The sequence below is a fragment of the Corvus cornix genome, chromosome 10 (assembly GCF_000738735.6).
Source record: "Corvus cornix cornix isolate S_Up_H32 chromosome 10, ASM73873v5, whole genome shotgun sequence".
Classification (NCBI taxonomy): Eukaryota; Metazoa; Chordata; class Aves; order Passeriformes; family Corvidae; genus Corvus; species Corvus cornix.
The window spans coordinates 2,235,011-2,262,713 of NC_046340.1; the positions used below are offsets into that span (position 1 = coordinate 2,235,011).

Genomic DNA, 27,703 nt, shown 5'->3' on the forward strand with positions numbered 1-27,703 from the left:
GAGGGACTGGATGTAATGAAGCAAAACAATGTTCCCATTTGCACTTCTTGCTCACAAGTGTGAGCAGCAGGCCTGCACCTCACAAACAACAAATAATAAAAAAGGCACCCCAAAACTCCATTTGGCATCACAGGGTTGCAAATGTTTCTGGAGACATGTCTGCAAGTGATAGAAGGGAAACGCAACTCTCTTCCTGAGAAACGAGTGACTGGGGAAGGGGCAGGGGTGATGACTTTACAAAGCTTAAAGACTGCATTTTACTCTTTAATCTTCGGTTATACACATGACTTCATTGTGGAAAGGTCACCAGACAAAGGAGTTCAGTGAACTGGTCCGAAGGAACTGTGTGCGGGTCTCGGCTTTGCTCTTACAAACCATTCACGTAAATGGCATGGCCATGTGCCCCGGCCAAGGGCGAGCCCAGTGCTCACACAGCCCGCCACAGGAATCCTGGGAACCGGTGGGAATAACCAGAAATTGTCACAGCAGTAAAAAGGTACTGCGGAGTAAGCTTAAATTCACCTTCTACCTCCGGAGACACCACAGAGCACTTGGCTATTGCGCTCAGCACCTTGCACCAAGATCGAACTCGCCGTGGCCAAAACCTTCGCTCTCCCCCAAACACAAGGCAGGATGGGGCGAGGGCCGGAGCGCGGCTCCCTGCGGGCGGGACCGCTGAGAGGGGCGGCGAGTTTGAGGAGGAGGGGGAATTCGAATGGGGCGGCGGGACCCCTGCGGGGGCGGTGGGACCCCTGAGGGGACGGCGGGAGCCCTGAGGGGGGCGGTGGGACCCCTGAGGGGGGCGGTGGGAGCCCTGTGAGGGCGGCGGGACCCCTGAGGGGGGCGGCGGGACCCCTGCGAGGGCGGGTCCCTGAGGGGGGCGGCGGAGCGGGGGCGGGGCCCCTGAGGGCGTGGGGGGGGCGCGGCCCCACGTGACCCTCGCGCCCAGCGCTGCCGCCCGCGCTCAGAGGCGCTCGCGCGGGCCGGGCGATGCGGGCGGGCGCGCGGCGGCGCGCGGCGCTGGTGCTGCTGGCGGCGCTCGCGGCCTGGGGAGCGCGGGCGCAGCGCGCCGGGGGCCCGCGGGTACGGGGGGAGCGTGAGGGGACTGAGGGCACGGGGGGACCCCGGGAGGGGACTGAGGGCACGGGGGGACCCCGGAGGGCACCGGGCTCGAGCGCTGCACGGCCCCCGTCCCGCGGGCGGCTCTGCCCCGCCGCAGGTGTGCGTGGCTCTGGTGGCATCGCTGCAGCGCTCCTCGCTGCGCTAGAGAGGGAAATCCACCGGAGCTCGAGTCCGCGGACGTCCCGCGGCCTGAGGAAGGGAAAGGTGTCAGGATGTGTAACACTTTTGCACTTAATTTTCAGAAAATGGGACGCGTTGCGTCGTCTCGTCTTTATCGGAGTTTCCTGAAGGATTTTTCACGCCGCAGGAGAGGAAGGATGGAGGAATCGTTATCTACTTCATAATTATACTGTACATGTTTCTGGCCGTGTCCATTGTGTGCGATGATTACTTCCTACCTTCCCTAGAGATCATCAGTGAATGTAAGTGACATCCTGATCTTTTTCCTGTAAAACTGAGCAGTTTGGCATAAAACATTCTCTTTTAAAAAGCTTCAAAGTTAAAAGTGTTCTGAAAGAAAACTGAACAAGTTTCATTTTCCATGCACGGATGTGTCCATACAATATTTAATTTGATACACACTATCAATATTTTATTGAAAAAAACCTACTCTGATTACACTGCACAGGTATTTATTTAATATTTGCTTTTTTCTGCCTGGAGGAAAATCCTTAAGAATCCTCAATATTAACTAAACTGACAATTTAAGTTTGGGTTGCATGGTATTATGTCGAGGTAACTGCTAAAGAAATAAAAAAGGAGGGATGGTGGTGTGTGGAACCAAAACAAGAAACCAAAACTCTTCCTAGAGTTTGTTTTTCTTTGAAAGTAGTGAACAAGTATCAGGATGAGCTACTGCTAACTTATTAAAGGTATGACACAGGAGGGACAGGAATTCTATGGTTCTAAGAAACCCAACCAACCTGCAACAATTCCCCTGGCTTCAGCAGACCACTGAAGTAAAGAGATGGTCTTGGCAGGGAGTTTAGCTTTTCAATGCCAAGAATTAACAAAATTCCCTAGGGAAACTCATCCCTGAACTGGAAAACACTCTCCAAATCAGAACACTTACAGAAAATGTAAGACTAAACACTGCCATAAGAGCTGGTGTTCTGTTTATTGATGATAAATAAGCATTTGTCAGACTTTTGCCATGGTCAGTCATACGTCCCTGTTCTTTGTGTGCAGGACTTGAGCCACAGAATGAGTCACATTTCAGGAAGAGTCAACTTGCCAGAACAAAAATCTCATTTCTCTGAAGCAAGACACAGGCTCTTATACTGTCCATACAAAATGAAAATTTGATTTTTAAGATCACAGCACTGATTTGAATTTAACTAGTGTTTCTGGTATGTGAAGACACTGTAGTATAGATTTCCCTGGAAGATCAGTAGACTTGATGTGGATCATGTAACAATATCACACTACAGTCCATGGAATTTCCCCACAATTATTACCCATATGAAACATAGTTAAATCCTGCATACAAAGGCTGATTTTACAAGAGATTTAAACTAATTTCTGTAATGAAGTTAGAAATAAACTAGCCCAATAGATAAGGCTAATTTCATTATTTTATGAATCTCAAATACATGCATTGACTGCATGAAAATAAAGTTTATTCTATTAAACCATAGTAGTATCTAAGATAATGTACTAATGCAAGTAAAGGGTACAGACTACTGAAGTATCAGGTTTTTTAAGCAATTCTTTTTGCTCTATCCTCAGGCCTTGGCCTCTCACAGGATGTTGCTGGAGCAACTTTTATGGCTGCTGGAAGCTCTGCTCCAGAGCTTGTCACTGCTTTTCTAGGTAAGAGATGTGTTTTGACTCCTTGTAATTTAGAATTCTTTTCTTTGTATGCCAAACAGAACCATACCAGAGAGTAATTTTCCTTACAGGAGCTTTTGTGACAAAGGGAGATATCGGCGTCAGCACCATCCTTGGATCAGCAATATATAATCTTCTTGGTATTTCTGCAGCTTGTGGGCTGTTTTCCAGTGTGGTATGTATCAACTTTGGTAGTTCTGCTCCCAAGACCCAAACAGTTATCCTTTCTCGTTTGCCAACAAAAGCCAAGAGAGACTTACTATGACAACTGCCAAGTTTATTATTTAGTAGCAAAACCAGCATGTAATCAGTTTTAAGATAACTTGCTATGAAAGTTTTTAAAAACACTAACTTGTTAAATATCATACTTAAGTCATTCCTAAGAATCTTTAATTTTTACATAATATAGAAACAACATATTGATGCAGCATTTACAGCACTTAGTGAAAGTATTACAGAGAGGTTTAAGAAAAGTACATGACTGATCTGCAGGTTTCGAGGCTATCCTGTTGGCCGCTGTTCAGAGACTGTCTGGCCTACACCATCAGTGCAGCAGCGGTCCTTGCGATGATATCTGACAACAGAATTTACTGGTAAGAGCACAAGTAGTGTTGAATTCATGTTGACTGGAGATTTGTGAGACTGCTTTTCAAACCAAACAAAAATCCCCAAGCCCCAAACTTCGAGTAGCCTGAACTGCCATTCACTAACAGAAATAAACATCCTGTTGGCTTTAAAAAACTTAAAAAGTTACAATGCTTGTAAAGATTATTACCTAAACATTCAAACTCTGCATATTTATGAAGCTTGATCTGCATAGGTTTGTCTGTACAGACTTCACAATTTCTATCACAACTGTTCTGGCATAGCAGTTAAGTGTTCAGCATTTACTCCTTTTGAGCCTTTCCTTTCATAGCAGCATTGCTCAGAAAAACACTTGTCTGCCAGAAGGAGATCATGAGTTTCTGATGTTTTAACTCTTCCATCAACACTGAAACTCCTGTTATCTCAACAAGACAGTCAGGTCCAGCATTAAGTCTCTTAAAGTTTATAATTTAAGCAGGACATGAAGACTCAATTTTGCAAACATCAGGAAAACGTTCAATCAGTAAGATCCCCTGAAAAACATGCAGCTATACAATACACAGACAAGATTCTGCAGGGGAGGGGAGTTAATCAAACTGCTGAAAGACATGGGGACACTCACAAACTTCCATGACATTAGCCATACAATTGCAAATAGATGCTTTTGTGTGTTCTCCTTTTGCTACTCATGCAAATTTTCTCTCTCTCTCCTTATGCCAACCATTGGGTTCTTTTATACTACATGTTATATAAAACTTATTTTTCATTCTAGGTATGAAAGTGCATCCCTATTACTAATATATGGGTGTTATGTTCTGGTGCTATGTTTTGACATTAAAATCAACCAATACCTCATGAAAAAGTTCAGTCCCTGCTGTACGTGTTTTACAAAAGCTGTGGAAGAGAATGCGGAGCAGCAGCCACTGGTTGGCTGGAGGGAAGAGAGTGGACCTCTAATTCGTCAACAGTCAAGAACAGACAGCGGAATTTTTCAAGATGAGCTGGACTACTCTCAACTTTCAACAAGCTTACACGGGCTCGATGAAATCTCTGAAGGTATAAGTATTATTACAGCTGTCTCTAGCACTCCACATGCCTGTCTGCATCAAATCTGATCAAGAGCAGACTCTGAGATAGCATTAAGATTTTGCTCACAAAAGAACTCCAGCCTAGTATTTAAGTAGATCATTTTTCTAACCTGGAATATAACCTTCAGCAAAATCAGAGTGGTGGTTTTCATATGAAGTTAGCTGCTAGAGGAATGCAAGAATTTGTGTTGTATTAGAACTTCAGTCTTTGCTATGTATATTTGAAACTTCTCAGCAACACTGCTTGTAAAATGTATTATCACCTGAAAGCCACACCAGTACTGTACTAATATACACAGTTTTCTTACGACAGTGGAAGGTTCATAGCCCAAAATATGCATGCTATCAGAAGTAAAGGGATAGCTGTGATGTGGCCACAGGTCATGTATCTTCTTAGGCAAAAAACAGCAGTTGGTACTTACTCTTGGTAAATGTTATGGGTAAACCTTTATAAAGAAATTCATTTTCATCCACATAAGCTCTCTTACTGGTGAACATTTTACTCATAGAATACTAGGTTGGAAGGGAATCTCAAGGATCATCTGGTCCAACCTTCCCTGGCAAAAGCATGGTCCCAGATGGGCCAGCACCTGTTCAGCTGAATCTTAGAAGTGTCCAGCATTGGGGAATCCACCACTTCCTGGGAAGATTATTCTACTGGTGATTATTCTCATTGCAAAAAAACGGTTTTCTTGTGTACAAGCAGAGTCTCCCCAGAAGTAACTTGATTTCAGAATTTTGTCCAGAGAGATGTAGATACAGGGTAATACTACAGCTGAAACTTGAGGAAGTAGTATTTTTCACCTTTTTTCAGTATTCTCACAAGTAGAGGACAGTAATATACTGTATGTTATGGATTCAAACTTAATACTACAATTTAAAAGTTACTTTTTCTTCAACAGATCATCCAAATGTCTTCACCATGCCTGAAGCAGATATGAAGAGAATTTTGTGGGTGTTATCCCTTCCTATTATTACACTACTCTATTTAACTATACCAGATTGCAGAAGACAGTTTTGGAGGAACTGGTTCATGGTGACATTTTTAATTTCAGCAGCATGGATTTCTGCAATAACTTATGTTCTTGTATGGATGGTAACAATAGCAGGTAGGTACCTAAAGTGTTGTTGCTATACCAGTCAAGAATCACTGAAAAAGTTGTGAGGTTTCCCTGTGAGGTTTCCCTTTCCATAAGCAACAGTCAGTTTAGCAACTCAGACTGTGCTGTAAAAAAAGGTAACAAAGAAAAACAACAGAAATTTATGTTTGACTGCTTAGTTTGCCACCCTCTTCTATCCAATAATGGAACACTGTAGAATTTAGCTGCTTCACACTGCTTACCATCACATGAATGAGAACTTTATGTAGCTACAAAAAACCCAATCTATTTTTAAAAACAGAGAGTTTCATTAAACTGCTTCATTAAGCAAAACAATTAAACACACAGCAATAAACTTGTCATGCTGAAGGCTGACAAACATGAAATCCACTAAGACTGGAATTAGAGGTCAAGGTTTTTGGAAAGGATATGTTATTTCTACACCTGTGTTTTTCAGGAACGTTATAGTAAGAGATTTGGCATTAAATTAACTGCCAAAAAACGTCTCAAATGTGTTTATTAAACATTTTTGGGGTATGTATATGTAGACCTCTTACAAATCTGCATCATAAAGTGAAGCAGTCAAAGGACTGCATGTAAGTGAGAGAAGGGGTAATAGCTTGTATGTAAAAGCCTTCTCCTAAAAGTACTTCGAGGTATTAAAGTGCTCCTCACTTCATTGTTCCTCCAGTCAGCTTGAAAGACATCCAGTTTTCCATTTTAAGAACAAGCAGAAAACAAAACTAAAACTCTACAGAAATTTTTCAAAACTTGCCATTTTCACATTATAGCTTACTAATCCTACTCAAGCATTCTACTAGTTCAGACATGAATAACTCCTTGTTCAGTGCAGAAACAGACCTACACATTTGGTGAACCTTTGAGAAATTACTAGTAGATCGCTGGATATTATAACCCACCATGTTAACCCCTTGGTCAAATAATTTTCCACTTGTACCTAAAGAGCAAGGGTTCACTGTCTGGATGCTAGAAGCCTTTGAAACAGGATTCAAGTCAACATTATTGCTGTTCTACAAGACAAAGCATTAATTCATATGAAAGAAGGTATGGTGGAGATTCAGAGAGTGTATTAGTTCACTTTCAAGAGTCATCACAGGTAGTGCTGGGGTCTTTGGCCCACTACTCCTAGGTAAATTATATTCTATTAACATGTTAAAACACTACAAGTTACACACACATTATATTCAAGTCCAGGCTCTCATGAAGGTTGACTCAAAGGTTCTATCATTGCATAATCAGCCTACCAGAATGTCACAAAGGTATCATAGCTGGGGACTACACTGGGATGGTCAAGAACAAAACCTAACTCAGTACACCTTTCTGTTGCTGGCAAAAAAATTTGACTACTTATAGCAACACATTGCTACTGATACACAAAATTAACTAAAGCCTAGAAAAATAAGACTATTCTGTCTTTATGGTCAGTTGCCAGAAAAAAAATAAACCCCTACACATTAAATAGAAGATAAATCTATCTAATAAAAAGAAAAATTAGATTCTCCTGAGTTTATATTCTGTCTTACAACCTTCAGAGGGCTAGAAACTAATGTTGGGTACATAAGGCTGGTTCATTCATATTTCACCTTGGTTTGAACCATTATTTTCCAGCCTGAATGGTTTATAAAAGCTGATTTGTTGGTCCCTCATCCTACAAATCTATTAGGAGTGATGGAAGGATAAAGGGAGTACAAATTCTGCAACAGGATCATGTTAGTCCCTCTGAAACCAACAAACAGTTTCAAACATAAATTTACTGGGCTGCTCTAGACTAAGCTGGTAAGTAATAGACAAGCACTGCTGACCTAGCTTAGAGTACTGCCTCTTATTTAAATAAAATTGCTCTTATTAAATGCGTCAAAATATTTCAAATAAGAAGTCAATATTTTTTATTGCTGAAATCTAAGATACTTTTTAGTGAACAAAAAAGTTTAAGAAAAATTAATTAATTCATACCTTGACTAGAGGTATCAAATACTTCAGTATACTGATGCTTCTGAATGGTACAACTGCTAAAACGGTTTTGAAGAATCCCTGTCTTTTAAGTTAGAAATTATTATGGTTACAGGACATTTGGGGCTAAGAAAAATAGAGAGTAGGGAAAAATAAGCTGCCCTTCTAATAACAGTTTAAAACTTTTTTTAATTTAAATGAGTATTTACCTAAAGGAACTCACACTTCTAAGGGGTTACTTGTACTTACAAGTCATATAAAAATTTCTGCACATTGATTCTTCCAAGTCACTTTCTAGTTGGAGTGAAATGGTAAAGGCATGTAATTGAGACAGTATTCTCATAATATCTTAGTGACTGTCCTGCCCAAGAAAATTAATGTGCTTTTTCCCCTGCCCCTGAGGGGATTGAAGAGGGTAATTTTAAGTTATTGCTTCATGAGACTTTAGAACACTAACAAGGAGATGCCCACAACCTTAAGAAAGACTACAGGATTTTCTAGAAGTTGGGGGGGGGAAGAGTAGTAATTTGTTACATATTTAAACTTCTATTTATCTGTAAGAAAAAAATCATAATTGCTATTGTCGTGACCACTGGAGACTTGAAGAACAAAGGATATTTCTTTGTTGTTACTCTTTGTTTTAACTGCTTTGTGGTTCAGTCACCTCACATGTAGTCAAGTTAGCTGACACATTCCATTCGAAATTACTGTATGATTACTGATTCTTTCTCCAGCAAACAAAGTCCAAAGCACTTTCTCTGGATAAAACCTAACTAAAGCCACACTTGCATTTTCTACTGTTTTTTCTCAACTGCAGGTGAAACACTGGGAATCCCAGAGTCAGTAATGGGTCTCACATTACTCGCAGCAGGAACAAGTGTACCAGATACAGTTGCAAGTGTGCTGGTGGCTCGAAAAGGTAAAGATTTTAGTACTTAGGTTCATGCCAATGGATGTGTTTAAAAGGTACTAGGAAAAGAAAATTCTATTTTGATAAATTCAAGGAGTAACCTCAAAATTTGGGCTCCAGATTCTAGAGCTTAAGTTTACTAAAAATAAATAAATAGCTTACCTGAAAAAGCTGTGGCTCAGACATTTAAAAACTTCTCAGAGTATCTCAGAGAAGTACTCTACGTTGGTTTATTTGTTGTTGATCAAGTATTACAGTTTTACTGCAGAACACAACTGTAGGTCTCGGTATTTTAAACATAACTGGACTTTATAGTAGCCTGTCTAGCTTAATTTTAAGTGCAACTGTGCAGATGCTGGTGATTTAGGGAGACTTTTTATGGTTGGTACCCAAAACCATGTTCTGTTGAATCATGACTATGGTTCTTTTGATGCAAAATCTGAAAGGGGTGCTCTGTGAGAAACTGAGGGCTGGCAGTCTGTTCCTCCAAAACAGTTTGGCAATTTCATGTGATACAATTAAGCCAACTTATTTGTATTTCTTCTTTTACAGGAAATGGAGATATGGCTATGTCTAACATTGTAGGATCCAATGTATTTGATATGCTCTGTTTGGGAATACCCTGGTTTATAAAATCTGCCTTCATAAATACATCAGGACCCATAGAAGTGAACAGCAATGGTCTGACATACACAGCCATTTCTCTTATCTGTTCTGTTGTTTTTATTTTTCTGGCAGTTCACCTGAATGGCTGGAAAATAGATAAAAGATTGGGAACAATTTGTCTTGTCCTGTACTTAGTATTTACTGTATTATCAATTTTATATGAACTTGGCATCATAGGAAACAATCCTACAAGGGTCTGTGGTAACTAGCTTTAATCAGTGATTATGCTGATGAAAAAAATAAAAGCAGGAGAAAAAGATCAGTTTCTTCATTTAGTCAAAATAAAATTTAAAAAAAAAACAACTCCAAACTCCCATTGGGCTCTAAATCTTATATACAGAACTAAGTCATGTCATTAAAGTAATATTAAGTAGAACAAAAACATCACAGCCTAATTGGAGCCCTTTCTTTTAGAGTCAAGAATTACAGTATGACTACAACACACATATAAAACCGAAATTCTGAAAAAGACATCTACTTTTTACATCACACGGTTGATACACACTGGAGGGGAAAAATAAAAATCAGAAAACACTAAATAAATCCCACTATGCAATCTGGAGATTAACAGAGAAAATGGCTTATTTTATTAAAAACAGTATAACCATTCATTTAAACTGAATGACTAGAGACACTTGGCCTAATTTTCCAAAGGCACTGAGCATCCAAAGCATCCACAGTCTATAGGGACCTGCAGGTGCTCAGTGCCTCTAAAAAAACAACAAAAATCAGGCAAATTGTCTTTAAAAACCAAACATAGTAAGATTCAGTTAACAAGTATCACAGTATATTAAACACTATACTGTTAAAGGCTGGTGGGATTTAAAAGTTCCTTTTTACAGCTTTTGTAAGCATACAATGTTACTAAAAATGACTTACTAAGATAGAGAAGCTAAACAGACATAGGAATGTTCCTGAACACACAGTTTTAAATTATGCATTGCGATCCAAGCGGACATCAATTTCTCTGCCACTGATTTTTATGCCGTTCATTATCCTACAGGCCTTTTCAGCAGATTCTGGTGAGTCAAATCTGACTGTTCCACAGCCCTTTGATTTTCCATTCTCCATTTTTATTTCTGCAAACATTACATGACCTGAATAAATAAGTTAAACAGCAGTTATTTCAAGTCCTCAGTGTACTAACAACTTAAAGAACTCAGAAGTGATAAAAAAACATTTTTAAGTATAATCTAGGGGAACGTATGAAATTGGCACTTTCAGACTGATGGTACATTCACTCATTCAGGCAAGGTGACACAAACAGCAGTAAAGAATCCAAATCCAGATCAGCTATCTCGAATCTTTCCTTGCCATCAGCATAAGATGAAGTATGCCTGTATTTGACCTCAAGTTTGAAACAAAGTGCCCTATAAGACTCAGGGAAAGGTTCGTGTTTCATTTAACAGACACTGACAGAAGTGGGAATATTGACAGGGATTAACTGAACTGTAGCTTAATCCAGTCCACCATATTCATCACAAAAACATACCAAGCAAGTGTCACAATCAAACAATTCTGTTAAGAAGCTGCAGAGCAAAATTAAAACCTTTAAAACAACAGTTACCAGGCTGGGAGTGGCAGAAAAGTAGCAGGCACTCTTCAATTCCTGCTGATTTGCCTTGGGGCTGGACACTCAACTCACAAGGAAATACTTCTATAAAGATGTCTTGCTACCTCTGAGAATGTTCGGTTCCCTGAAGCTAATGAGTTTTTGCTTATGGTATGTTGTAGCACACCCCTCCTGAGCCCCAGAATGTCACTAGGAACAAAAAAATTTTCCCTAAAATACAAAGCCTTTTATTTTAAAATATCATGTAAGACTGGCCTTTCACTGAAAGAAATCGAACCCTGGGAGACGGAGTCTTTGTATTTCCTTACGATACTGACATGAACACAATCTGTTGCTTATAATTCTTAAAAGCAATTTAATATAATTACTATGTCTGTTAGCTGACAAAGAGATAATGAGAAAAAAATTCTAAACTATCTGAAAGTTGCCCAGGAGGCTGAGACTTAAAAAAAGAAAGAACCAGTTGTGCTATATCCTCCATCTACAAAAAAAAATCAACACCTTACAATTTTTCATAGTTGAACTGTGAGTTCTAATTTATATCAAATCTGTAAACAGCTGTATGATGACTACCTTATGTATCAGTAGTATGTTTTAAATTATTTATCTTTTCTGTCTATCCAAAATAAGAAGTCATCCTGTAATTCAGTTAAAGCTCTCTGTTCTGAAAATGCATTTTCAAAACATGTCACGTATTTCTACACCCAAGCTTTATTTTTTACTTATTTCTGTGAAAAGACCAACTTTTCTGAATTAGATAAAAACAATTATTGAATATTTGTAGCAAACCGTTATTTCTTAAGATAAAGGGGAACATTACAGCCTGCAAATATGCTAATCAGGATCATCTACCTGCATAAAATAACCTGAGTGCTACACTGGCAAAATTACTAACTCTGATCCAATGCAGCACCATTTCTGGAAGTAATGCATGACCTGGACAGACCCAGGCTCCTGCACGTATTTATCTGAAAAGAAACACTACATTATTATACTCTTACTGGCCAGGGAATATGTCAAAAAAAGAAAAATTTCAAAGAGCAATTTTATTAATGGAATAGGTTAAAGTTTATAGCAAGGGAGCACTTAGAGCCAACACAGCCCATACTGTACCTTGGTCTTGTGTTCTGTCATGCCTAAAAATTATTTATATAACTCAAGAAAGCTGGGTGAAATAAGAAAGATTAAGCTAGCCAGACTCTTCTTCAGAGTCAGTCTTCGTGTTGTTATCTAATAAACACCACGTAACACATGAAGTCCATGGAGATGAGCAGGGGTAAGGTTCATATACATACCACATTGACTGAATTTCTCCTTCAGCTTCTGCCAGGTCAAGTCAAAAGGAAGCTAGAATAAAAAAGAATTATGGGTAACAAAATACTACAATGAGAAAAAGAGCATATAATCAAACATACACACAAAATAAGCTTGTGGTTTCTATATATTTAATTGCTTACATTTCTCACAAATATCTGGTTGCCTTTAGAGCCTAATCTCTCCCTCATGCCACTTCCCATCGGGCCAGGCACAAATCCTCGATCGATGTCCATGTTCCTGTCCAGGCCTCCACCCATGGCTGGTCCCATTCGATCAAAACCAGAACCCATCCGATCCATTCCCATTCCTCCAGCCATATTGTTCATACCACCCATTCCACCACCTACACAGAGAAAGAAATGAAGGATAAAATAAAATCTCCTTTTAGTAATAAACACACAAGTATTTGGTATAAAATAAAGTTCTTGTGTCAGGAGAAGAGTAACTTTATTAAAACTGCTGTAATATAAACAATAACTTTTATACATGCACAGTGATTTATCGAGTAGCACGGCTAGTATTTTAAGACAAAGTATTACAAGAAACAGAGTGTCAGTTCTAAAATAAAAGTAAAACCAAACTGCATCAAGCTATTAGTCATACCATCTAATGTAGCAAAATGTTGAACACAAGACTTCAGATTTAAAGGCTGTCTTGTTTAATTAATAAAAATATGATACCCTGTACCAAAAAGATCAAATAAATACCTGTGGCAATACTAAGATACAGGTAATTTCACTAGATACACTATTGTTTATTTGGCTTCCTGCATTTACATTCAGCTTTACTTAATGCAGTCAATACCCACACTTAATTACAAAATCTTCCAGAGAAGGCATTTTTTTGCAGAGAACAGAAGTTAACTGCAAGTACTGTAAAGAGCATGAACTTTCCTATGTGTCATGGTTTAAGCCCAGATAAAAAGTACATACATGGAATAAAATACATTAATTTATTTCGTATAAATAACTAAGAGCAATAACATTCAAATACTATAATATTTCTGGATTCATAATTAAAAATTATTGTACAGTAAAACTATCAAGATCATTCATGAAGGACCCTCTCTTTAAGCCTTATGGCTTTTAAGATTGGCACTAGCAAGATTTTAGCTTCTCATCTGCCCTAGCCTGAGAACTCAGACAATTGCTGCAACACAAATTCAGTATTAGAGCTTTGCACAAAATTAAACTGGGTGATAATCTGAAATTCAAAGCTGATTTTTACTTCAATGATGACAGATTACTGAGGTTCAGGTTCATGAAGTTTACTCAAATATCTCTGCCTGTCTTTTTTCTGAAACACAAGTTTACTTTAATCACTTCTCCCTCCAAACTAGAAGTTGAAACCATTCCAAATCTAAGATGAAGGGAAAGACAGTATTAGCTAGTTTTCCTCTGAACTTTTCCCTCGACAAAACAGCTTTGAAAACTGTTAGACTTGTCACATGCAACAGAGTTCTACTTCCATCAACGGCAAGACACTACACTACAGCAAGTCCCTCTGATACAAGTAGGCGTACACCATGTTGTTACATTGCCTATGCATTTATGTTCTATTGAAACAAGTTAACCTACTCATTCCAGATCTTACTGGGCCCATGCTAGGTGCTCCCATTCCTCCTGCAAAAACACCAATCATTGCACCACCTAAACAGAGAAAAATAATGAAGTGACATACACTGAAACCACCAGTTAATGAAAAAAACAAAGCACACACTAATGAAGTGCACTGATCTCAACATTACCTGGAAATACTTTTATATAGGGCACTTTAATGTGTGCCTTTATTATACAAACTAAATAGGAACATCTAGTAAGTAAAATCAGTTCCTCCTTTTCTACTATGGGATTTAAGCTACTCTGATTTCTTTCTAGCTTTTCTCCCCTCTGACAGTCTGCCAGTAGCACAAACATGGTAAAACTAAATGAGCCATTTCCCACGTCGGGAAGAACAACCTCAAAACTCAAGACTTTGTCTTATATGAACTACATAGTATAAAAAGTCAACAATTCTGCTGTAAATCAAACATCCTCAATTTCACTCTGCTACTATAGCCCAATCAAAGACACCTTCCTTGATTTCAAGGTTACTAAAACCAAATGCCTTCACAGTATTTCTTTTTAAGATACCATTAACCTAAATATTGTAACAGGAGTACATTAGGGCCTTCCCTGATCAAACACAGTAGCTATTAAAAGTCCCTACAATTTCCTTCCATTATTTAAGGTGAAGCAGGGAATCTCTAAGCTTAGTTCTCAGGACACTATTCAAATGATAAGATCACTGACAGATTGTAAATTGAAGCTTGCTGGATCTACTGAATGAAAGACACCCACAACAGTCTCACAGTGGCCATGTTCATACATTTCAAAACCAACATGTAACCAGAACACTCAAAAGCCTACTGCTTGCAGAAACATTTATCACTGAAGTGGCCTTGCATTTTCATTCAGGAAACAGATGTTTATGCAAGTATCCAGAGTGAAAGCATACGCTTGATTTCTAAGACATTCATTCCAAGGCATTAAGACTAGTTCAAAGGAGAAGCTTACTACGTTCTTACCTCTTCCATACAATTATCAGTATTGAAGAGAAGCACAGAACAGTTACTCTTTGCTATGACTTGCCTCAACTAATAAAATTTTTAAAAAAAGAAACCAATCAACTTTTAGCCCAGATGACCCTTATGCTCTTAGTTCTTCTTCTCTTGCAAGGAGGTGAATTAAGGGAACGGAGAAGTATAAGAAACAGGGAGGAGGAAGAAAAGCCATTTCCTATAGTGCATTTCGTGTTCAGTTTTGGGCCCCTTACAACAAGAAAGACATCGAGGTGCTGGAGTGTGTCCAGAAAAGGGCAACAAAGCTGATCAAGGCTCTAGAGTACAAGCCTCATGAGGAATGGCTGAGGGAGCTGGGGTGTTCAACCTGGAGAAAAGGAGACTCAGGGAGGACACCTTTCTGCTCTCTGTAACTACCTGAAAGGAGGTTGCAGAGACGTTGGGGGTCAGTCCCTTCTGCCAAGTAACAAGCCATAGAACAAGACGAAATAGCCTCAAGTTAAACCAGGGAGGTTTAGATTGGATATTAGGAAAAACTGCTTCACAGAAAGAGTTGTCAATCATACAAACAGGCTGACCAATGAAGTGGTGGAGTCACCATCTCTGAAGGGATTTAAGACGTGTACATGTGGCTCTTGGTGACCTGGTTTATTGGTGGACTTGGCAGTGTTGGGTTAAAGGCTGGATTTGGTGATCTTTTCCAACTGAAATGATTCTGATTCATCCAGGTAACGGCATAGTAACAAAGGGCAAGAAGGCTCTACTACTGAGCACTTCCACGCCTCTGAAGATAGAAGAGTAACTCATTCGAGGGCACCCCACTGTCAACAAGACATCACCTATAAACAAAATAATGCTGGCTCAGCCACAGAAGAGGCCAACAAATACCACTCTGAACTGTATGAGCTCAGAAGGCAGGACGAAAACTGAGGGTACCAAAATTCAGCACTCCTGTCCAATGCTACCTGATTTGCAGTAAAAACAATACTACAGCATGCATTTGCGAAACGGGCTCATGGAAGTTACAAAGGCTGTACATGGACAGCTTGTTCAGGATTATCAGAAACATATATTCAACATCCCAAAGATTTAATACCCCACAAATTAAACAGTATGAAGGTAAATGCTTTCCTCAAATAGTTATTCCGTTTCTATTTTACCTCCACACCTGAACCTCTGCCTTAAGTGGTGGCTGTAATGAACACTCAGATGACATCCTTACAGTAATGACTGGGGAAGAAGGGACAGAAGAAGATGACCAAATGAAACCAGGTCTCCTCTTCTTCTAGCAAAACTCTTCCAATACTATGTCACAGAAAATTTAACAGTTACCATACCCATCCTTCCAAAAGACTCTCCAAAACCACGGTTCAATGCCATGTCACCACGACCAAATTCTCTTTCCATGTTTGCTCCCATTCCACCACGGAACATTTCTGTAGAGAACAAAGCAAAAACCCAGGAATATTCTGTCATTTACTTCTAAGTTGATGCTCCTACAACACTTGTTTCACAGCTGCTTGTTTAAATAGAAGTGAGTCTAACACACAAGTCACAGGCACCTATTACACACTCAACGCTCCTCCCAGTTCCTAGACCTCCACTCACGCAACTACCTCCTTTGAACTCATCTATATTACCAACCCCTAAACGGAGAGCTTTTAATAAATAAATATTAGCAAACTAGTAAGTGTACAGGAACGGTGTTCAACTACCTCCCATTCGGTTGACTCCAAATCCTCCCATGTTAGGCATTCCTTCCATTCCACGAAAGCCAGGAAGTCCTATAAAATAAGGAAAAGCGTTTTCTATACAGTATTAAAGAAATACTTAATGCAAAAAACTTCATTGCACGTACCGCCTCCCATTCTACTCATTCCACCAAATCCTGGGCCGTCTATTCCCATACCTTTAAATCAAAAAGATAAACAACACTTAGTACATCCTAATGGATTTTTAAAAATTCAGACACAATTAAAATCTCAAAAGCACACTATACAATGCTTGCTTTGTCAAAAGTCTGTCATTCTTCCAAATACAGACATGACAATTTTAAACTTATAGCTCTGTACAACTTAAAAATGAAGAACAGGGATTCACCTCCTGGACCCATGCTCCCCATTCCGCCACCCATGCTCAGCTGTGTTGCACTGATGGGCTGTCCACCTGGTCCAAGTCCCATACCAATGCCACCAAGACCACCTCAAAAACAAAAAAAGAAGTATGATCAGAAGAGAGACTCTCCTCTGTATCATAGAGACCACAGTAAGCAAAGTACTACTAAATTGTGCCAAAACACGGATCACCATATATTAAGTGCAAGGAGTAGAAAATCGAGCGTGCACTCACGAGGTAATTGTGCGCTTTTGCTGTCCACAACACGGAAGTCTTCATGAGGAACTGATTTGTCATCCTGATAAAAAACAAGGATATTATGCTATGATCCTGTCAAGGTTTTGCAGAGACATATAAAGAAATGAAAGCACCTTACCATTTTTACATGCATGGGTCTATCAAACAGGAATTGCCCATTGAACATAGCTGAAGAAATGCAAGTCAAGGAATCTTACGAAGGCAATTTAACTACTTATGAAGAATCAATCTAATAACTTATTTTATTTCTGTACAATTACTGTGAGTCTTATCTTTCCCTATCTTATCTTTAGAAACCCAATTCAAGGGCCAGAAGATGCAATACAAGCTGTTAGGTACATTAGTTTCACAACTGTCACACTCCCAGATATTTTAATTCTGTTCAACATCATCAGGAACGTTTAGAATTTAGTAGTAAATTCAGTCATTACAAATGTAATCTGCACAGTATTACACTCTAGTCCCTATATGGTAGCTACAAGGCAAATAAGCACCATTTGCAAAACTACGCTGTCAGAACCATTAAAGACTAATCAATATTTGATCAATTATTTTTCAAAACCAAGGATACATATTGCTTGAACAGCTTCAATTGCTTGTTCAAAGGTAACTGTTCCCATTCCTCGACTCTTGCCATCTTTATCTTCTTTGATGTCTGCACGCTTCACAGTTCCAGCAATGCTGAATACCTCCTTCAGTTTCTTCCAGCCAACTTTGAAGTCAAGCTTAAACACAGAAATACATCAGAGATTTCAGTGCACATCTCTGTTCTGCCATTACATTTGGAAGAGATTTTCTGCATTGCTGTTAACTTTTCATTGATGAGATGCTTGATAATTGTAAATAGTTGAGATTTTGTAATATACACACACTGCATCACAGTCCAAAAAGTCAACTATTTATTCTATGTACATGTATTTTACTTTAATTAACATACTAGCATTGAGAAAGGCAGCTGTACTTCCACGAGACCTCATATAAATACAGTAGCTTTTTGTGCTAATAAAGAACTCAAACCATTATATTTGTTGGATCTTTATTATGTTAGTCTAAAGTAACCAGCAAGATAAACTAAAGAATATATTTAATAAAAAAGAAATGCAGTTGTAAATAGATAGTGAAAAGATGTATAAAATATTTTTGAATCAACAAATGACTGTGCAGTAATTAAAAGGGCATGTCAGTCTCAAGAGTTTAATGTATCTTTCCATGTCCAAAATCTGAACACATGTCCAACATTTTCAATTGGATATACTAATTGTGAACTAATTTCCAGTCTCCTCTTTATATTAAAACTGAACTACACAGGTAAAAGATGTCTTAGAAAGATCAAACATTAAAGTTATAACATACAGTTTTAAGCTTACATTGGCAACAAAAATTGTGGATCCAAGCCTGCCTGCTTGCAAATTACTGATAACCTCAGGAGGAATGTTGGGGTTATTGAGAATAGAAGGTGGTAAATTCATCATTCCAGGTGCTGCATCAGGTCCATGTCCTCCTGGGAACTGTCCTCCTCCCCGCTGGAGTGCCCTCCGAGCATGTTCCCCTTCAGGATCCTGAGAAGGGCACAAATAAAGCCACTTAACAATCAACAACAGGACTGGCAACAAACAAAATGGTACTACTTGAAATTCTGCACAAACCCATCAAAATTATCAACTAATAAATATGCTTGTCCACGTCAGAGGGATCAAGAACTGAATTAGCATGGAGACCTTATTGCCTCACCTCTAGAGGTGGGTCCTTTCAGATGAGGGTTGAGGCATATTGGCAAAGCACTTGTTGAGGAAGCGTGCACTGCCACTTCACATGCTGTACCTAGCCTATGGACAAGTAGAAAAGATTTCAAGCTAAAGGACTGTCAGTCTAGCACTTTCCTCCAAGAATTGAATTAATTTAATTAGGTGGTGGTTTTGTATTATTTATTAATACCATTATTAAAATTGTAACAGGACAAGAACTGCATCAGACACCATCATATACTACAGCACTACAGTAGGAATGTTGACATTATTTCACTTCCCAGACAGCACAACTTCTCTATTTCCAGCCCCATTTTTGCACATTTGTACTGGTTTAATAATTAGCCTGTTCTGTGTCATATTTTGAAGCAGGTAAGCAATGTAAACATAGAATTTACTTAGTTTGGAAAAGACCTGATGATGCTAAGGTAAGAATATGAAGTTGTTTTAACAAAAAACATCATTCGATTATTTTGACTTTAGGACACGCTTTTTGTCAGTTTACTTAGCATAAAATCCAACCTTCTGCAACCCAACAGGCAGTTCAGCACATTATGAAAACTTCACAAAAAATTAAATTGGAAATTACACATCTAAGATTCTCAGAACACTGCATGGTCATCTCAGCAGCTTTAGTATCTTCACTATTTCAAATTCAAAACAGCAGCAATGAACATACCTCTTTAATATTCAGGGGTCTTCCACTAAGATCATATTTGTTCATAGTGTCTAATGCCTTCTTAACAAATTCTTCATCTTTGAATTCAACCACACTTAGAAAGAGACCAAAACATTTAGAGTATTAAAATAAAGTTTAAAATGCCAAAACTAATAGAATGTTTGGATAGCAGTGTGCTTCTACACACATAAAAAAAGAAACTTACCCACAACCCTATATCCACGAGATTTGTCATCATATGTAAAGAGAAAACAAGCAAAAAAACAAGAAGTCAGTCAGCACATATGATAGAGCAATGAAGATTCCAGTTAAAGATCCCAGCTCACTGTTAAGTAACTATACAAGTTATTTTCAGCTTCAAAATCCATAGTACATGCTCTTTAGTGGTAGCCAATCTGAATTTCTCCTACTTTCTTAACATACATACCTTTCAAATGCAAGAGAATACACTGTCTCTTACACTCTTTGAGTCAAACCAGAATTGGAAAAATGCCACACAGATCCATGTAAGGACAATTGGGAAGAGGAGGTGGGAGGGAAAGGGTGGAAAGAATATGACCCCAAAACATAACCAAAAACCAATCAAGACACTCATCATGTCATTAAAAGCTGTCCACTAACTACAAAATTCACATCTACCTACATCAAGTACACCAGTACAATGAACAAGCAGTCTGCATACCTCTTCAGTACTACAGCATAATTGAGAAATTACCTTATAAGAAAATTACCTTATTGACTGCACCAGAATCCTTCTAATAAAGCAAAGAGTTGAGGATTTCTTTAAGTATAGCAAAGCTGACAGCATGCTTTAGTTTTAACAAGTATTAAAGAAAGTAATTTACGACAATTGATACAACCTCAGTTGAGACTCAAACCTGCATTTCTCACGTTCTCACTGCAGGTTTGGAGCTGCTATTGGCCAAACTTTTGACTATTATTAAGAAGACAGAGGAGCTTTAACAATCTTCACTATTAGTGCCTCATTGCAGGCACTCTGTTGGCTACCAACCATCTCCATCCATTTAGTTTTAAGAAAGTAAATACATTAACCCAGTGTTTAAAAGTACCAACCCTGCAAAGCTGTGAAATCAGGCACTTCACCCAGTATATTCTTAGCTAACATTTTATACTTATTGGCCCCAAGAAGAGAATACTATGCTAACAAAATTTAAATAAAATGATTGGTTTATTGAACGTCCTTTATATGAAACAGATTTGTACCAAGACAAAGGTGCTGGCTAAAAAGAAGAATTAAGTAAATGCCATTTGTTAACATTTACAGAAGTACTTTGCCCCTTACAACCAGCTAGTGTGAGTTGCATGAAGGTGTCAGACTACTTCTAATACAGAATCCTCAAGGCTACCTTAATGAAAATCAGTGTAAAAATGAAACTTACTTTCCAATAACTGGTACAGGTATTATACAAAAATAAAACTGCTGAGGAACTTTTAAACCTCTAGCAGATTGTTGCCCACGGCACTTACCCTTGATTTTCCTTCAGCATCCTTAAACAGCTCCACGTATGTAACCTCACCAACTACATAAGACATACAAAGGGAAAATACCAAGAGACAATGCATTTAAACACCAGTATCTTTCTTTACTGTGCCCCTGTGCACAAGTCTACAGAGAATCACCTATTATTCACCAACAATCAAAACCAGACCAACATACCTCCTGTCAATGGCTATATAATTTAGCTAGTTTTCAGAAATATGCAGCAGCCACATTCTCAAAAGCTAAAAACAAACAACTATATTTAACCTAATTCATACTACAGATCATATTTTGGCCAGTATGATATAGTTGGTGAACAAATTCAGATATACACAGTCCCTTAACCTAACAAATGAAACGTCAACGTTCACTGAAAAGTGTTACATTTATCATCCTACTCACAACACCTGTTTTAAGGTGACTTTCTACCTGAATATCTTCAATCAAAAGTTTGCCTTCAATAATAACCAAATTTACACATCAAATATTTCACAGCAAGCGACTCACTTTCTAAAGTAGGAAGTTTCAGTAAATAAACCAATCAAATAGTCACGTCACCTTACAACAGATAAACCAGCAGTTACAGAAGGGGGGTCTGGCATTTTTCACAGCCTAAAAGCCAAGTGTGCTTTGCATTACTTTTGAAGAATCAATTTTTCAAGGAAAACACAGAACTAACTTTTTACAAAATCCATATATTATCATTATTTTACCCCAAATTTAGTATAAAATTTTTGGGGTAGTCAGATTTCTCTATCAGAGCTGCAACAATAGTAACAAGCTTTTAATACAAAGCTCCAGACAAACAGTCATGGCAGTAGTGACAATGCAGACCAAGTTAATGCCACAGCCAGATTCCACCAAAGAAATACAAAACAACTTTTGAAAGACATCCCTTATTATTCAGGTTAACACACTTAATGTGTTGCTTAAATACAATAGCCCTTAGAGAAAAAAAAATCTACAAGAACTACAACTAGACAAAACACAATCTCTTTAAGAACTCATGAGGTCATGCATATACTCTCTACTGTCACACCAGAATGGCAGAAGATTGTGAGCACTTCATTTACCCAGCCTACCCTGCAATGCAATTGTCTCGGATGAAAGAGGGGGAAGGGAGATAGATGTACCAAGTAAAGGCCAAAACAAAAAGAGTCAAATCAAATCTGTGTGGCTCAAAGGACACTTCCGTTGCATTTAAGCCCTCTCCGTGTCTGTACGAAGTGTATTATAAGGAGTGAGTTACCTTTCTCTCTCATCAGGTCTTTAATAGCTTGCCATTTCATGTCATATGGGATGTTGCTAATAAAAACTCTATTGCGATTAACAGCCTTCTTGTCTCCAGAGCCTGCATTCTTCTCCTTTGCATAGGGGTGGAATCTATTCTTGTTTCCAAGAGAAGGGATTGCCTTCGGTTTTGCAACGTACTTCTCTTTCACAGGTGCTTTCCCTTCTTTTGCTGTCTCATCATTATCCCTACATTAAAAAATAAAAATCCAAACAAAAACACTATTAGTCTTGTGTTGGATCATTAGATTATCATACTTCCTACCTATATAACTGACTATCTCCTATGCTACTGGAACTCCCAGGATGTCAAATGCTGCTTTTGCAAATTAGGAAAAATAAATTCATGCTACCAGTGCAATTCCAAAATACACTGTTTTATTGCGAACAAAAAAATGGTACAATATTAAGTAAAGAAAGTACATCTTACTAATTCACATTTCATTTCACAGAATCATAGAATCCTAGAATGGTTTGGGTTGGAAAAGACCATAAAGATCATCTAATTCCAAGCCCCCTGCCATGGGGAGGGACACCTTTCACTAGGTCAGCTTACTCAGGGCTCCATCCAGCTTTTAATACTTCCAGGAATGGGGCATCCACAACTCTGGGCAACCTGTGCCAGCACATCCTGTCTGTCAAGACTCAGAAAGATGGTACTATGAAACTACTACAAATGCCAAAACAGAATGAGTGAAAAATCAGCTATAGCACCCATGCCTTGGTGCTTTGGTAATTTTCACACCACACTTGGCCAAGTTACAGGATATTCACCACAGAAGTGAGAGTAGAAACAGTCTAAGCTATAGAGTTGAAACAGCTCAGGATGCTTCACTCAATGGAGTAATAATATATCAAATCAATTCCAGTAGGTTTTATATCAAATTATGTTTTATCTACCCCATAAACAACTTTTATTCACAATTTGTGCCAGACTGCTTTTAGACAGAAATTAAAATTCAACGAAGAACAACAAACACTTTTTCAGTTTCACTGTTTAACACTACTAGAATTTGAAAACTTGCTAAATGCATAGGAAACAGCTTATTAAGCCATGCTATGAATCTAAGGCTAATTAAGTAACCAGCTATGATCCACCAAAAACAACAAAATAGATGCCTGATCCTCAGTCTTTCAAAAATTCACCAACAGCACCAAAAATATCCTTTTAAAATCTTTTTATTTTTTAGATGAAAATGCAAGAAAATTTGCTGCTTCTCTTTTAAGGCACCCCAAATCTCAACTTCAGTAAGACCATACACTTTTAACAGAATTAGAAGAAATATCCATAACTCTTCAGCGCTCCTGATATTGTTACTATCACAAGGTCATTTAGCATGCTAACAGAGGCTCGAGGTGCCTGAATTGTTACTCCTAAAAAGGAGAACTGCTGAACTGAAAGAATCCACTGAATAAAGCCACACAAATGTGATCCACTAAACAGATTACTTAGTATCTTCAAGGACACATCACTATCTACCTAAAGAGAAACTTAAAAAGTACTTTTACACAAACGTATATTTTAAAAAGCCAGCATTAGCGTCATGAGTAAGAACAATTAGAAGGCGATGTCCTACAGGACTGACAGAAGTGAGTGATTGTGAACCCTCCTTCTTAAATTACATCACTATCTTTACTATATTTCCTACATTTCAGAAGGCTTAGGTTTTATCTCATTTAGACACTTTGGAAGGTTTCTGGTGGAAAATTAGCCAAAACAGGCATTTCAGTTTTACAACCACAACATATGGCAAAATCAGTGATTTTGATTAACTGACAAATTTTCAGCTCTCTGCACAGTTAACAAAACAGTGAGTAAGTGGCAGTCCTGCACTCAAAAGCACGTGCAAGGAGCTTTTCATGAAGCTAATTGTATTATCTACTCAAGCTTGGGCACTTTTCAGGGAGGAGTACATTCAAATACATCCATATTTTTGCCACGACTTTTCCCCCAATTTTGAAATAGTCATATGGCATTAACTTCACAGCCCTTGTGTTTACAAGTGGTTTAAGAGAAGATTAGCAAGTGGGAAATGCATGGATACTCCCCCGGGGCAAGTATTTGTAAAATTTAAAACATTTCAAGTCAACAACACGTTATCTGGCTCAAGCATCCTCCAACTTCCCTCTGCATCATCCCTCCTCCACACCATCCTGTCTGCGTGACAACGTAATTCTTGTATGGCTGTGTAGCGAAGTGAAATGGAGGGAACAATGCAGGCACTGGAGGCAGCCAGAGAGAAGAGGCAAAGATCAGATCAGTTCCTTCCAATCCAATCCCATTTAGAAATGCAAAACTCCTGCCCAACAAGACTCCCAGTAAAAATCTGAGTTCTTCCTTAAGTTTTAGGATTAGAGCAATGGATTCTCTTCAGCCTTTTAAGCTCTTTCCTGCTTAAAGGATTATGAAACAGCCCCTTGGTGCTCAATGCAGTGCACAGGACAAGACAGGTCTCAAATATGGAATCCACAGGCTCTGCAAGACCTGGCTGTACAAATCAGTAGAGAGCACAGAAGATACAAGCTTGGTTTAAACTTTTAAATCGGCGAAACAAAGCGACATTTCACTTAGTCTGGGAATCACAGCCAGTCTGCTGAAAATAGAGGATTAATTAAAGAAACAATCCTTCTTGCAAAACTCATCTGCCAAAACCAACATAGGCCAGTGAACAAGCCAGAGGCACAGATCCTTTTACCCTCCTCCTTGAATATTAAAAATAGTTTCAATCAAATAATACATTCAAAGCACTGTCGTATTAGTCACCTACAGACCACAGAAAAAACAGACTCAGAAATTATGAACTGCCATAATTTTCATGGGGAAAAAACTACAGTACTTTCTAGTCTCTACCTCTTGCATGAGATACACATTTCACAGATGAAATTCGTATTTGCCTCTGAAATCACAGACCATCACCATTCCTAGGATTGGAAAAAAGACATCTACAATTAGTTCTTAAAAAAAAAGTACGTATGCTCATTGATTTGAAAGGCCAATTATACCTTCTGGAAAAAAAAAAAAAAAAGCTTTCCATAAAGTTTTGGAGACAAAAGCCAAGCTTTCCACATGCAAAACTAGAAGCCTAAAAATAATAAGCACAAGATACATCAACATGAAAGCCCTAAAACTTGATTTTTTAAAACAAACTTCTACTCCTCTCAAGTGTCCATAATAAGATCAGCAGACAGAAATGGAAGAAGTTCACAGCATGTGATTCCAAAGCACATAGATCAGTTTAGCTTTGTTGTGCTGAACAGTTCCACTGCCCAATACAATAAACTAAAGGAAGTGTGCAAACTGAGCCAAGATTTCTCTCCAATTTAATGAGTGCTAAGCAAAACAAGTTAATGAAATACTTTTTTTTAAAGTAGTATGTTTCATCTACACACTGACAGCTTAATCTTTTGTACACCTGTTTGGGGGAAGACGAGAAACTGTATATGAAAGAATAAGCTTGGTATCTCTGTTCCAAGAACTCCCCATCACTATCAAACTTCAAGTTGTGACTTCTACTATGCAGAATAACTGGGATTTTTCATTTGCTTGTGAGGTTTTGGAGGGAAAAGAAGACATTGTTGACAAGAGGGATACAGAGAAATTACCTAATTTCAAGAGCAGCAACCTCCAAAGACAATAAAATTTATACACCTAGAAGGGGCAAAAGGGTGACAATCTTCCTGTGAAAATTCAATTTTAATCCGTGAAATTTGGAAGTTGAGGGCCAGACTAGGGAAAAAAAAACATATCCACAACTTCTATTTTACAGTAAAGTGAAATTTAAAGCTTGCAAACTAAACTAAATGTCACAGGGAATCAAGTAAAGGCATGAAATACATTTTTATTTCTCCAGCTTTATATTGAAGTCGATCCCACATGCATTTTTTTAAACACAACAGTATCAGAGCAGGGCTGCTTAGAACATGTCAAAACTTCACAGACATCAACAGCTTTGATGTACTGCAACAGTAAGTCTACTGTAAACGTATTTTCCCTCCAAGATCTGAATGAGATTGGAAGAGATATTGAAATTCCAACGATCTGAAGCCAAAACCTAGTTCATGTGAGGAGTGACAACCCTCAAAGCCTGACACCAAGAACAACCACGCACACAAAGTTATTCATGGTATTGTTCCAGAGAGCTGGTAGTTCCAGCTCCCTTATACTAAGTTCCTTTTAGACCTATTCTACAAGGCACAATTTTACATACTCTGTGTATGAAAACGTTACCGTTCCCAAGAAAACTTCGTTGCATGCATGAGGGGGGTTTGATTAGAAAGTACATTACTACAGGGCTGTCTTCCCATTCTCACGTAAACAAAGACTAGTTCAACGGCTTTACAAATAACATCGCTTCGGCCAGCAGCAGAAACGTAAAACGGCACCAGAAACGATGCGGAACACTGCTGGAAGAGTATCCCGTGGGAACCGGCCCGCCAGGTACCACAGCCCGGGGCTCGGAGCCCAGCCCTGCCCTGCGGGGCGGCCTCGCAGCGCCCGGCCCTCAGCGGCCGCTGACCGAGCACCGCCGCCCGCCCCGCGCCCGGGCCGCGGCCTCCCCGAGCTCCCGCGGCGGGAGGGGCTCCCCGCCGCCCCGGCCCCGGCCGTGCCCCGTCCCCGCGGGGGAGGAGCCCAGGGGGCGGAGGGGTCCGGCCGCCTCCTCCCGCCGCACCCCCGGCCGCGCTGCCCCCGCCGCCCGCCCGGCCCTGCCCTCACACACATTTTGACGCCATTAGCGCTGCCCGCGCCGCTCCCGGGTGCCGCGGCCACCGCCGCCGCCTCCTCATCCTGCGGCGGCTGTTGCGGCGTCTGTTGTTGCGGCGCCGGCTGCTGCTGTTGCTGCGGCGGCGGCTGTGGCGCCTGGCCGGCCGCCTCCTCGGCTCGGCGCGGCGCGGCCGCCTCCGCCCTGTCGCTCTCCGCCATCTCGTGCCGGGCCGCGGCCCCGCGACCGCCGGTTTGAAACGGGCCCCGACCGCCTCGGCCTCGCCGCGCCGCGCCGCGCCAAGTCTCGCGAGAGCGCCGCTCGAGGCCGGGGCAGGGCGCGCGCGCCGAGGCTTTGTGCGTTGCCACGGCGACGCGGGGGCTGCCGGGCCGCCATGGCCGCCGGGGCGCCTCACAGCAGCCGCCCTCAGTGAGCCGCTGAATCACTGCATCGCACAAACAGTTCGGCTGGGAAAGTCCTCTGAGACCTTCACGGCTAGCCTTTAGCACAGTACTGCTAAGTACACCACTAAGCCGAGTCCCCAAGTGCCACATCTGAACATCTTTTAAATCCCTCCTGCAATGGTGATTCCACCGCTTGCCTGGGCAGCCTGTGCCAGCGAGTGACAACCCTTTCCGTAAAGAAATTTTTCCTAATATCCTACCTGAACCTCTGGTGCAAGTTCAGGCCGTT

The 27,703-nt window shown here is 39.7% G+C and overlaps 2 protein-coding genes across 8 annotated transcripts; one reads left to right on the forward strand and one right to left on the reverse strand.

Moving 5' to 3' along the window:
• The first annotated feature begins 525 nt into the window (after positions 1 to 525).
• On the forward strand, positions 526 to 9,784 carry SLC24A5 (solute carrier family 24 member 5). Of its 2 annotated transcripts, none has more exons than XM_010391158.4 (9): positions 526 to 628; positions 1,365 to 1,544; positions 2,851 to 2,934; positions 3,024 to 3,127; positions 3,445 to 3,545; positions 4,310 to 4,593; positions 5,528 to 5,734; positions 8,514 to 8,615; positions 9,159 to 9,784. In XM_010391158.4, exons 2-9 carry the CDS (start codon positions 1,478 to 1,480, stop codon positions 9,479 to 9,481), a joined length of 1,272 nt encoding a protein of 423 aa, XP_010389460.1. In that variant the 5' UTR covers positions 526 to 628; positions 1,365 to 1,477; the 3' UTR covers positions 9,482 to 9,784. The 2 variants fall into 2 exon arrangements, with proteins under 2 accessions (XP_010389460.1, XP_039413556.1); XM_039557622.1 differs by lacking the exon at positions 526 to 628 and adding an exon at positions 1,022 to 1,083.
• On the reverse strand, positions 9,468 to 27,300 carry MYEF2 (myelin expression factor 2). Of its 6 annotated transcripts, none has more exons than XM_039557617.1 (17): positions 27,029 to 27,296; positions 22,270 to 22,499; positions 21,008 to 21,060; positions 19,725 to 19,732; positions 19,520 to 19,613; positions 18,463 to 18,654; positions 17,667 to 17,820; positions 17,214 to 17,263; positions 17,072 to 17,135; positions 16,823 to 16,924; positions 16,581 to 16,631; positions 16,438 to 16,506; positions 16,060 to 16,158; positions 13,740 to 13,811; positions 12,303 to 12,505; positions 12,141 to 12,192; positions 9,468 to 10,369 (listed from the first exon to the last, which is right to left on the reverse strand). In XM_039557617.1, exons 1-17 carry the CDS (start codon positions 27,229 to 27,231, stop codon positions 10,206 to 10,208), a joined length of 1,860 nt encoding a protein of 619 aa, XP_039413551.1. In that variant the 5' UTR covers positions 27,232 to 27,296; the 3' UTR covers positions 9,468 to 10,205. The 6 variants fall into 6 exon arrangements, with proteins under 6 accessions (XP_039413551.1, XP_039413553.1, XP_039413552.1 ...); XM_039557619.1 differs by having other exon boundaries at positions 9,837 to 10,369; positions 16,438 to 16,479; positions 27,029 to 27,300; XM_039557618.1 differs by having other exon boundaries at positions 9,837 to 10,369; positions 16,435 to 16,479; positions 27,029 to 27,300.
• Positions 27,301 to 27,703: the final 403 nt, after the last annotated feature.

Bases quoted from the DNA above. Each gene is read 5' to 3' on its own strand.
- MYEF2 (XM_039557616.1), bottom strand. From the start codon at position 27,231: ATGGCGGAGAGCGACAGGGCGGAGGCGGCCGCGCCGCGCCGAGCCGAG. The intron at 17,264-17,666 runs GTATCCTTGGTT...GCATTTCTTCAG, and splicing joins TGAAGCTGTTCAAGCAATAT to CTATGTTCAATGGGCAATTC. The intron at 16,159-16,434 runs GTTGAACACCGT...TGTTCTCTACAG, and splicing joins AGTCAACCGAATGGGAGGTA to AAATGTTCCGTGGTGGAATG.
- SLC24A5 (XM_010391158.4), top strand. From the start codon at position 1,478: ATGTTTCTGGCCGTGTCCATTGTGTGCGATGATTACTTCCTACCTTCC. The intron at 3,546-4,309 runs GTAAGAGCACAA...TTTTCATTCTAG, and splicing joins TCTGACAACAGAATTTACTG to GTATGAAAGTGCATCCCTAT. The intron at 8,616-9,158 runs GTAAAGATTTTA...CTTCTTTTACAG, and splicing joins TGTGCTGGTGGCTCGAAAAG to GAAATGGAGATATGGCTATG.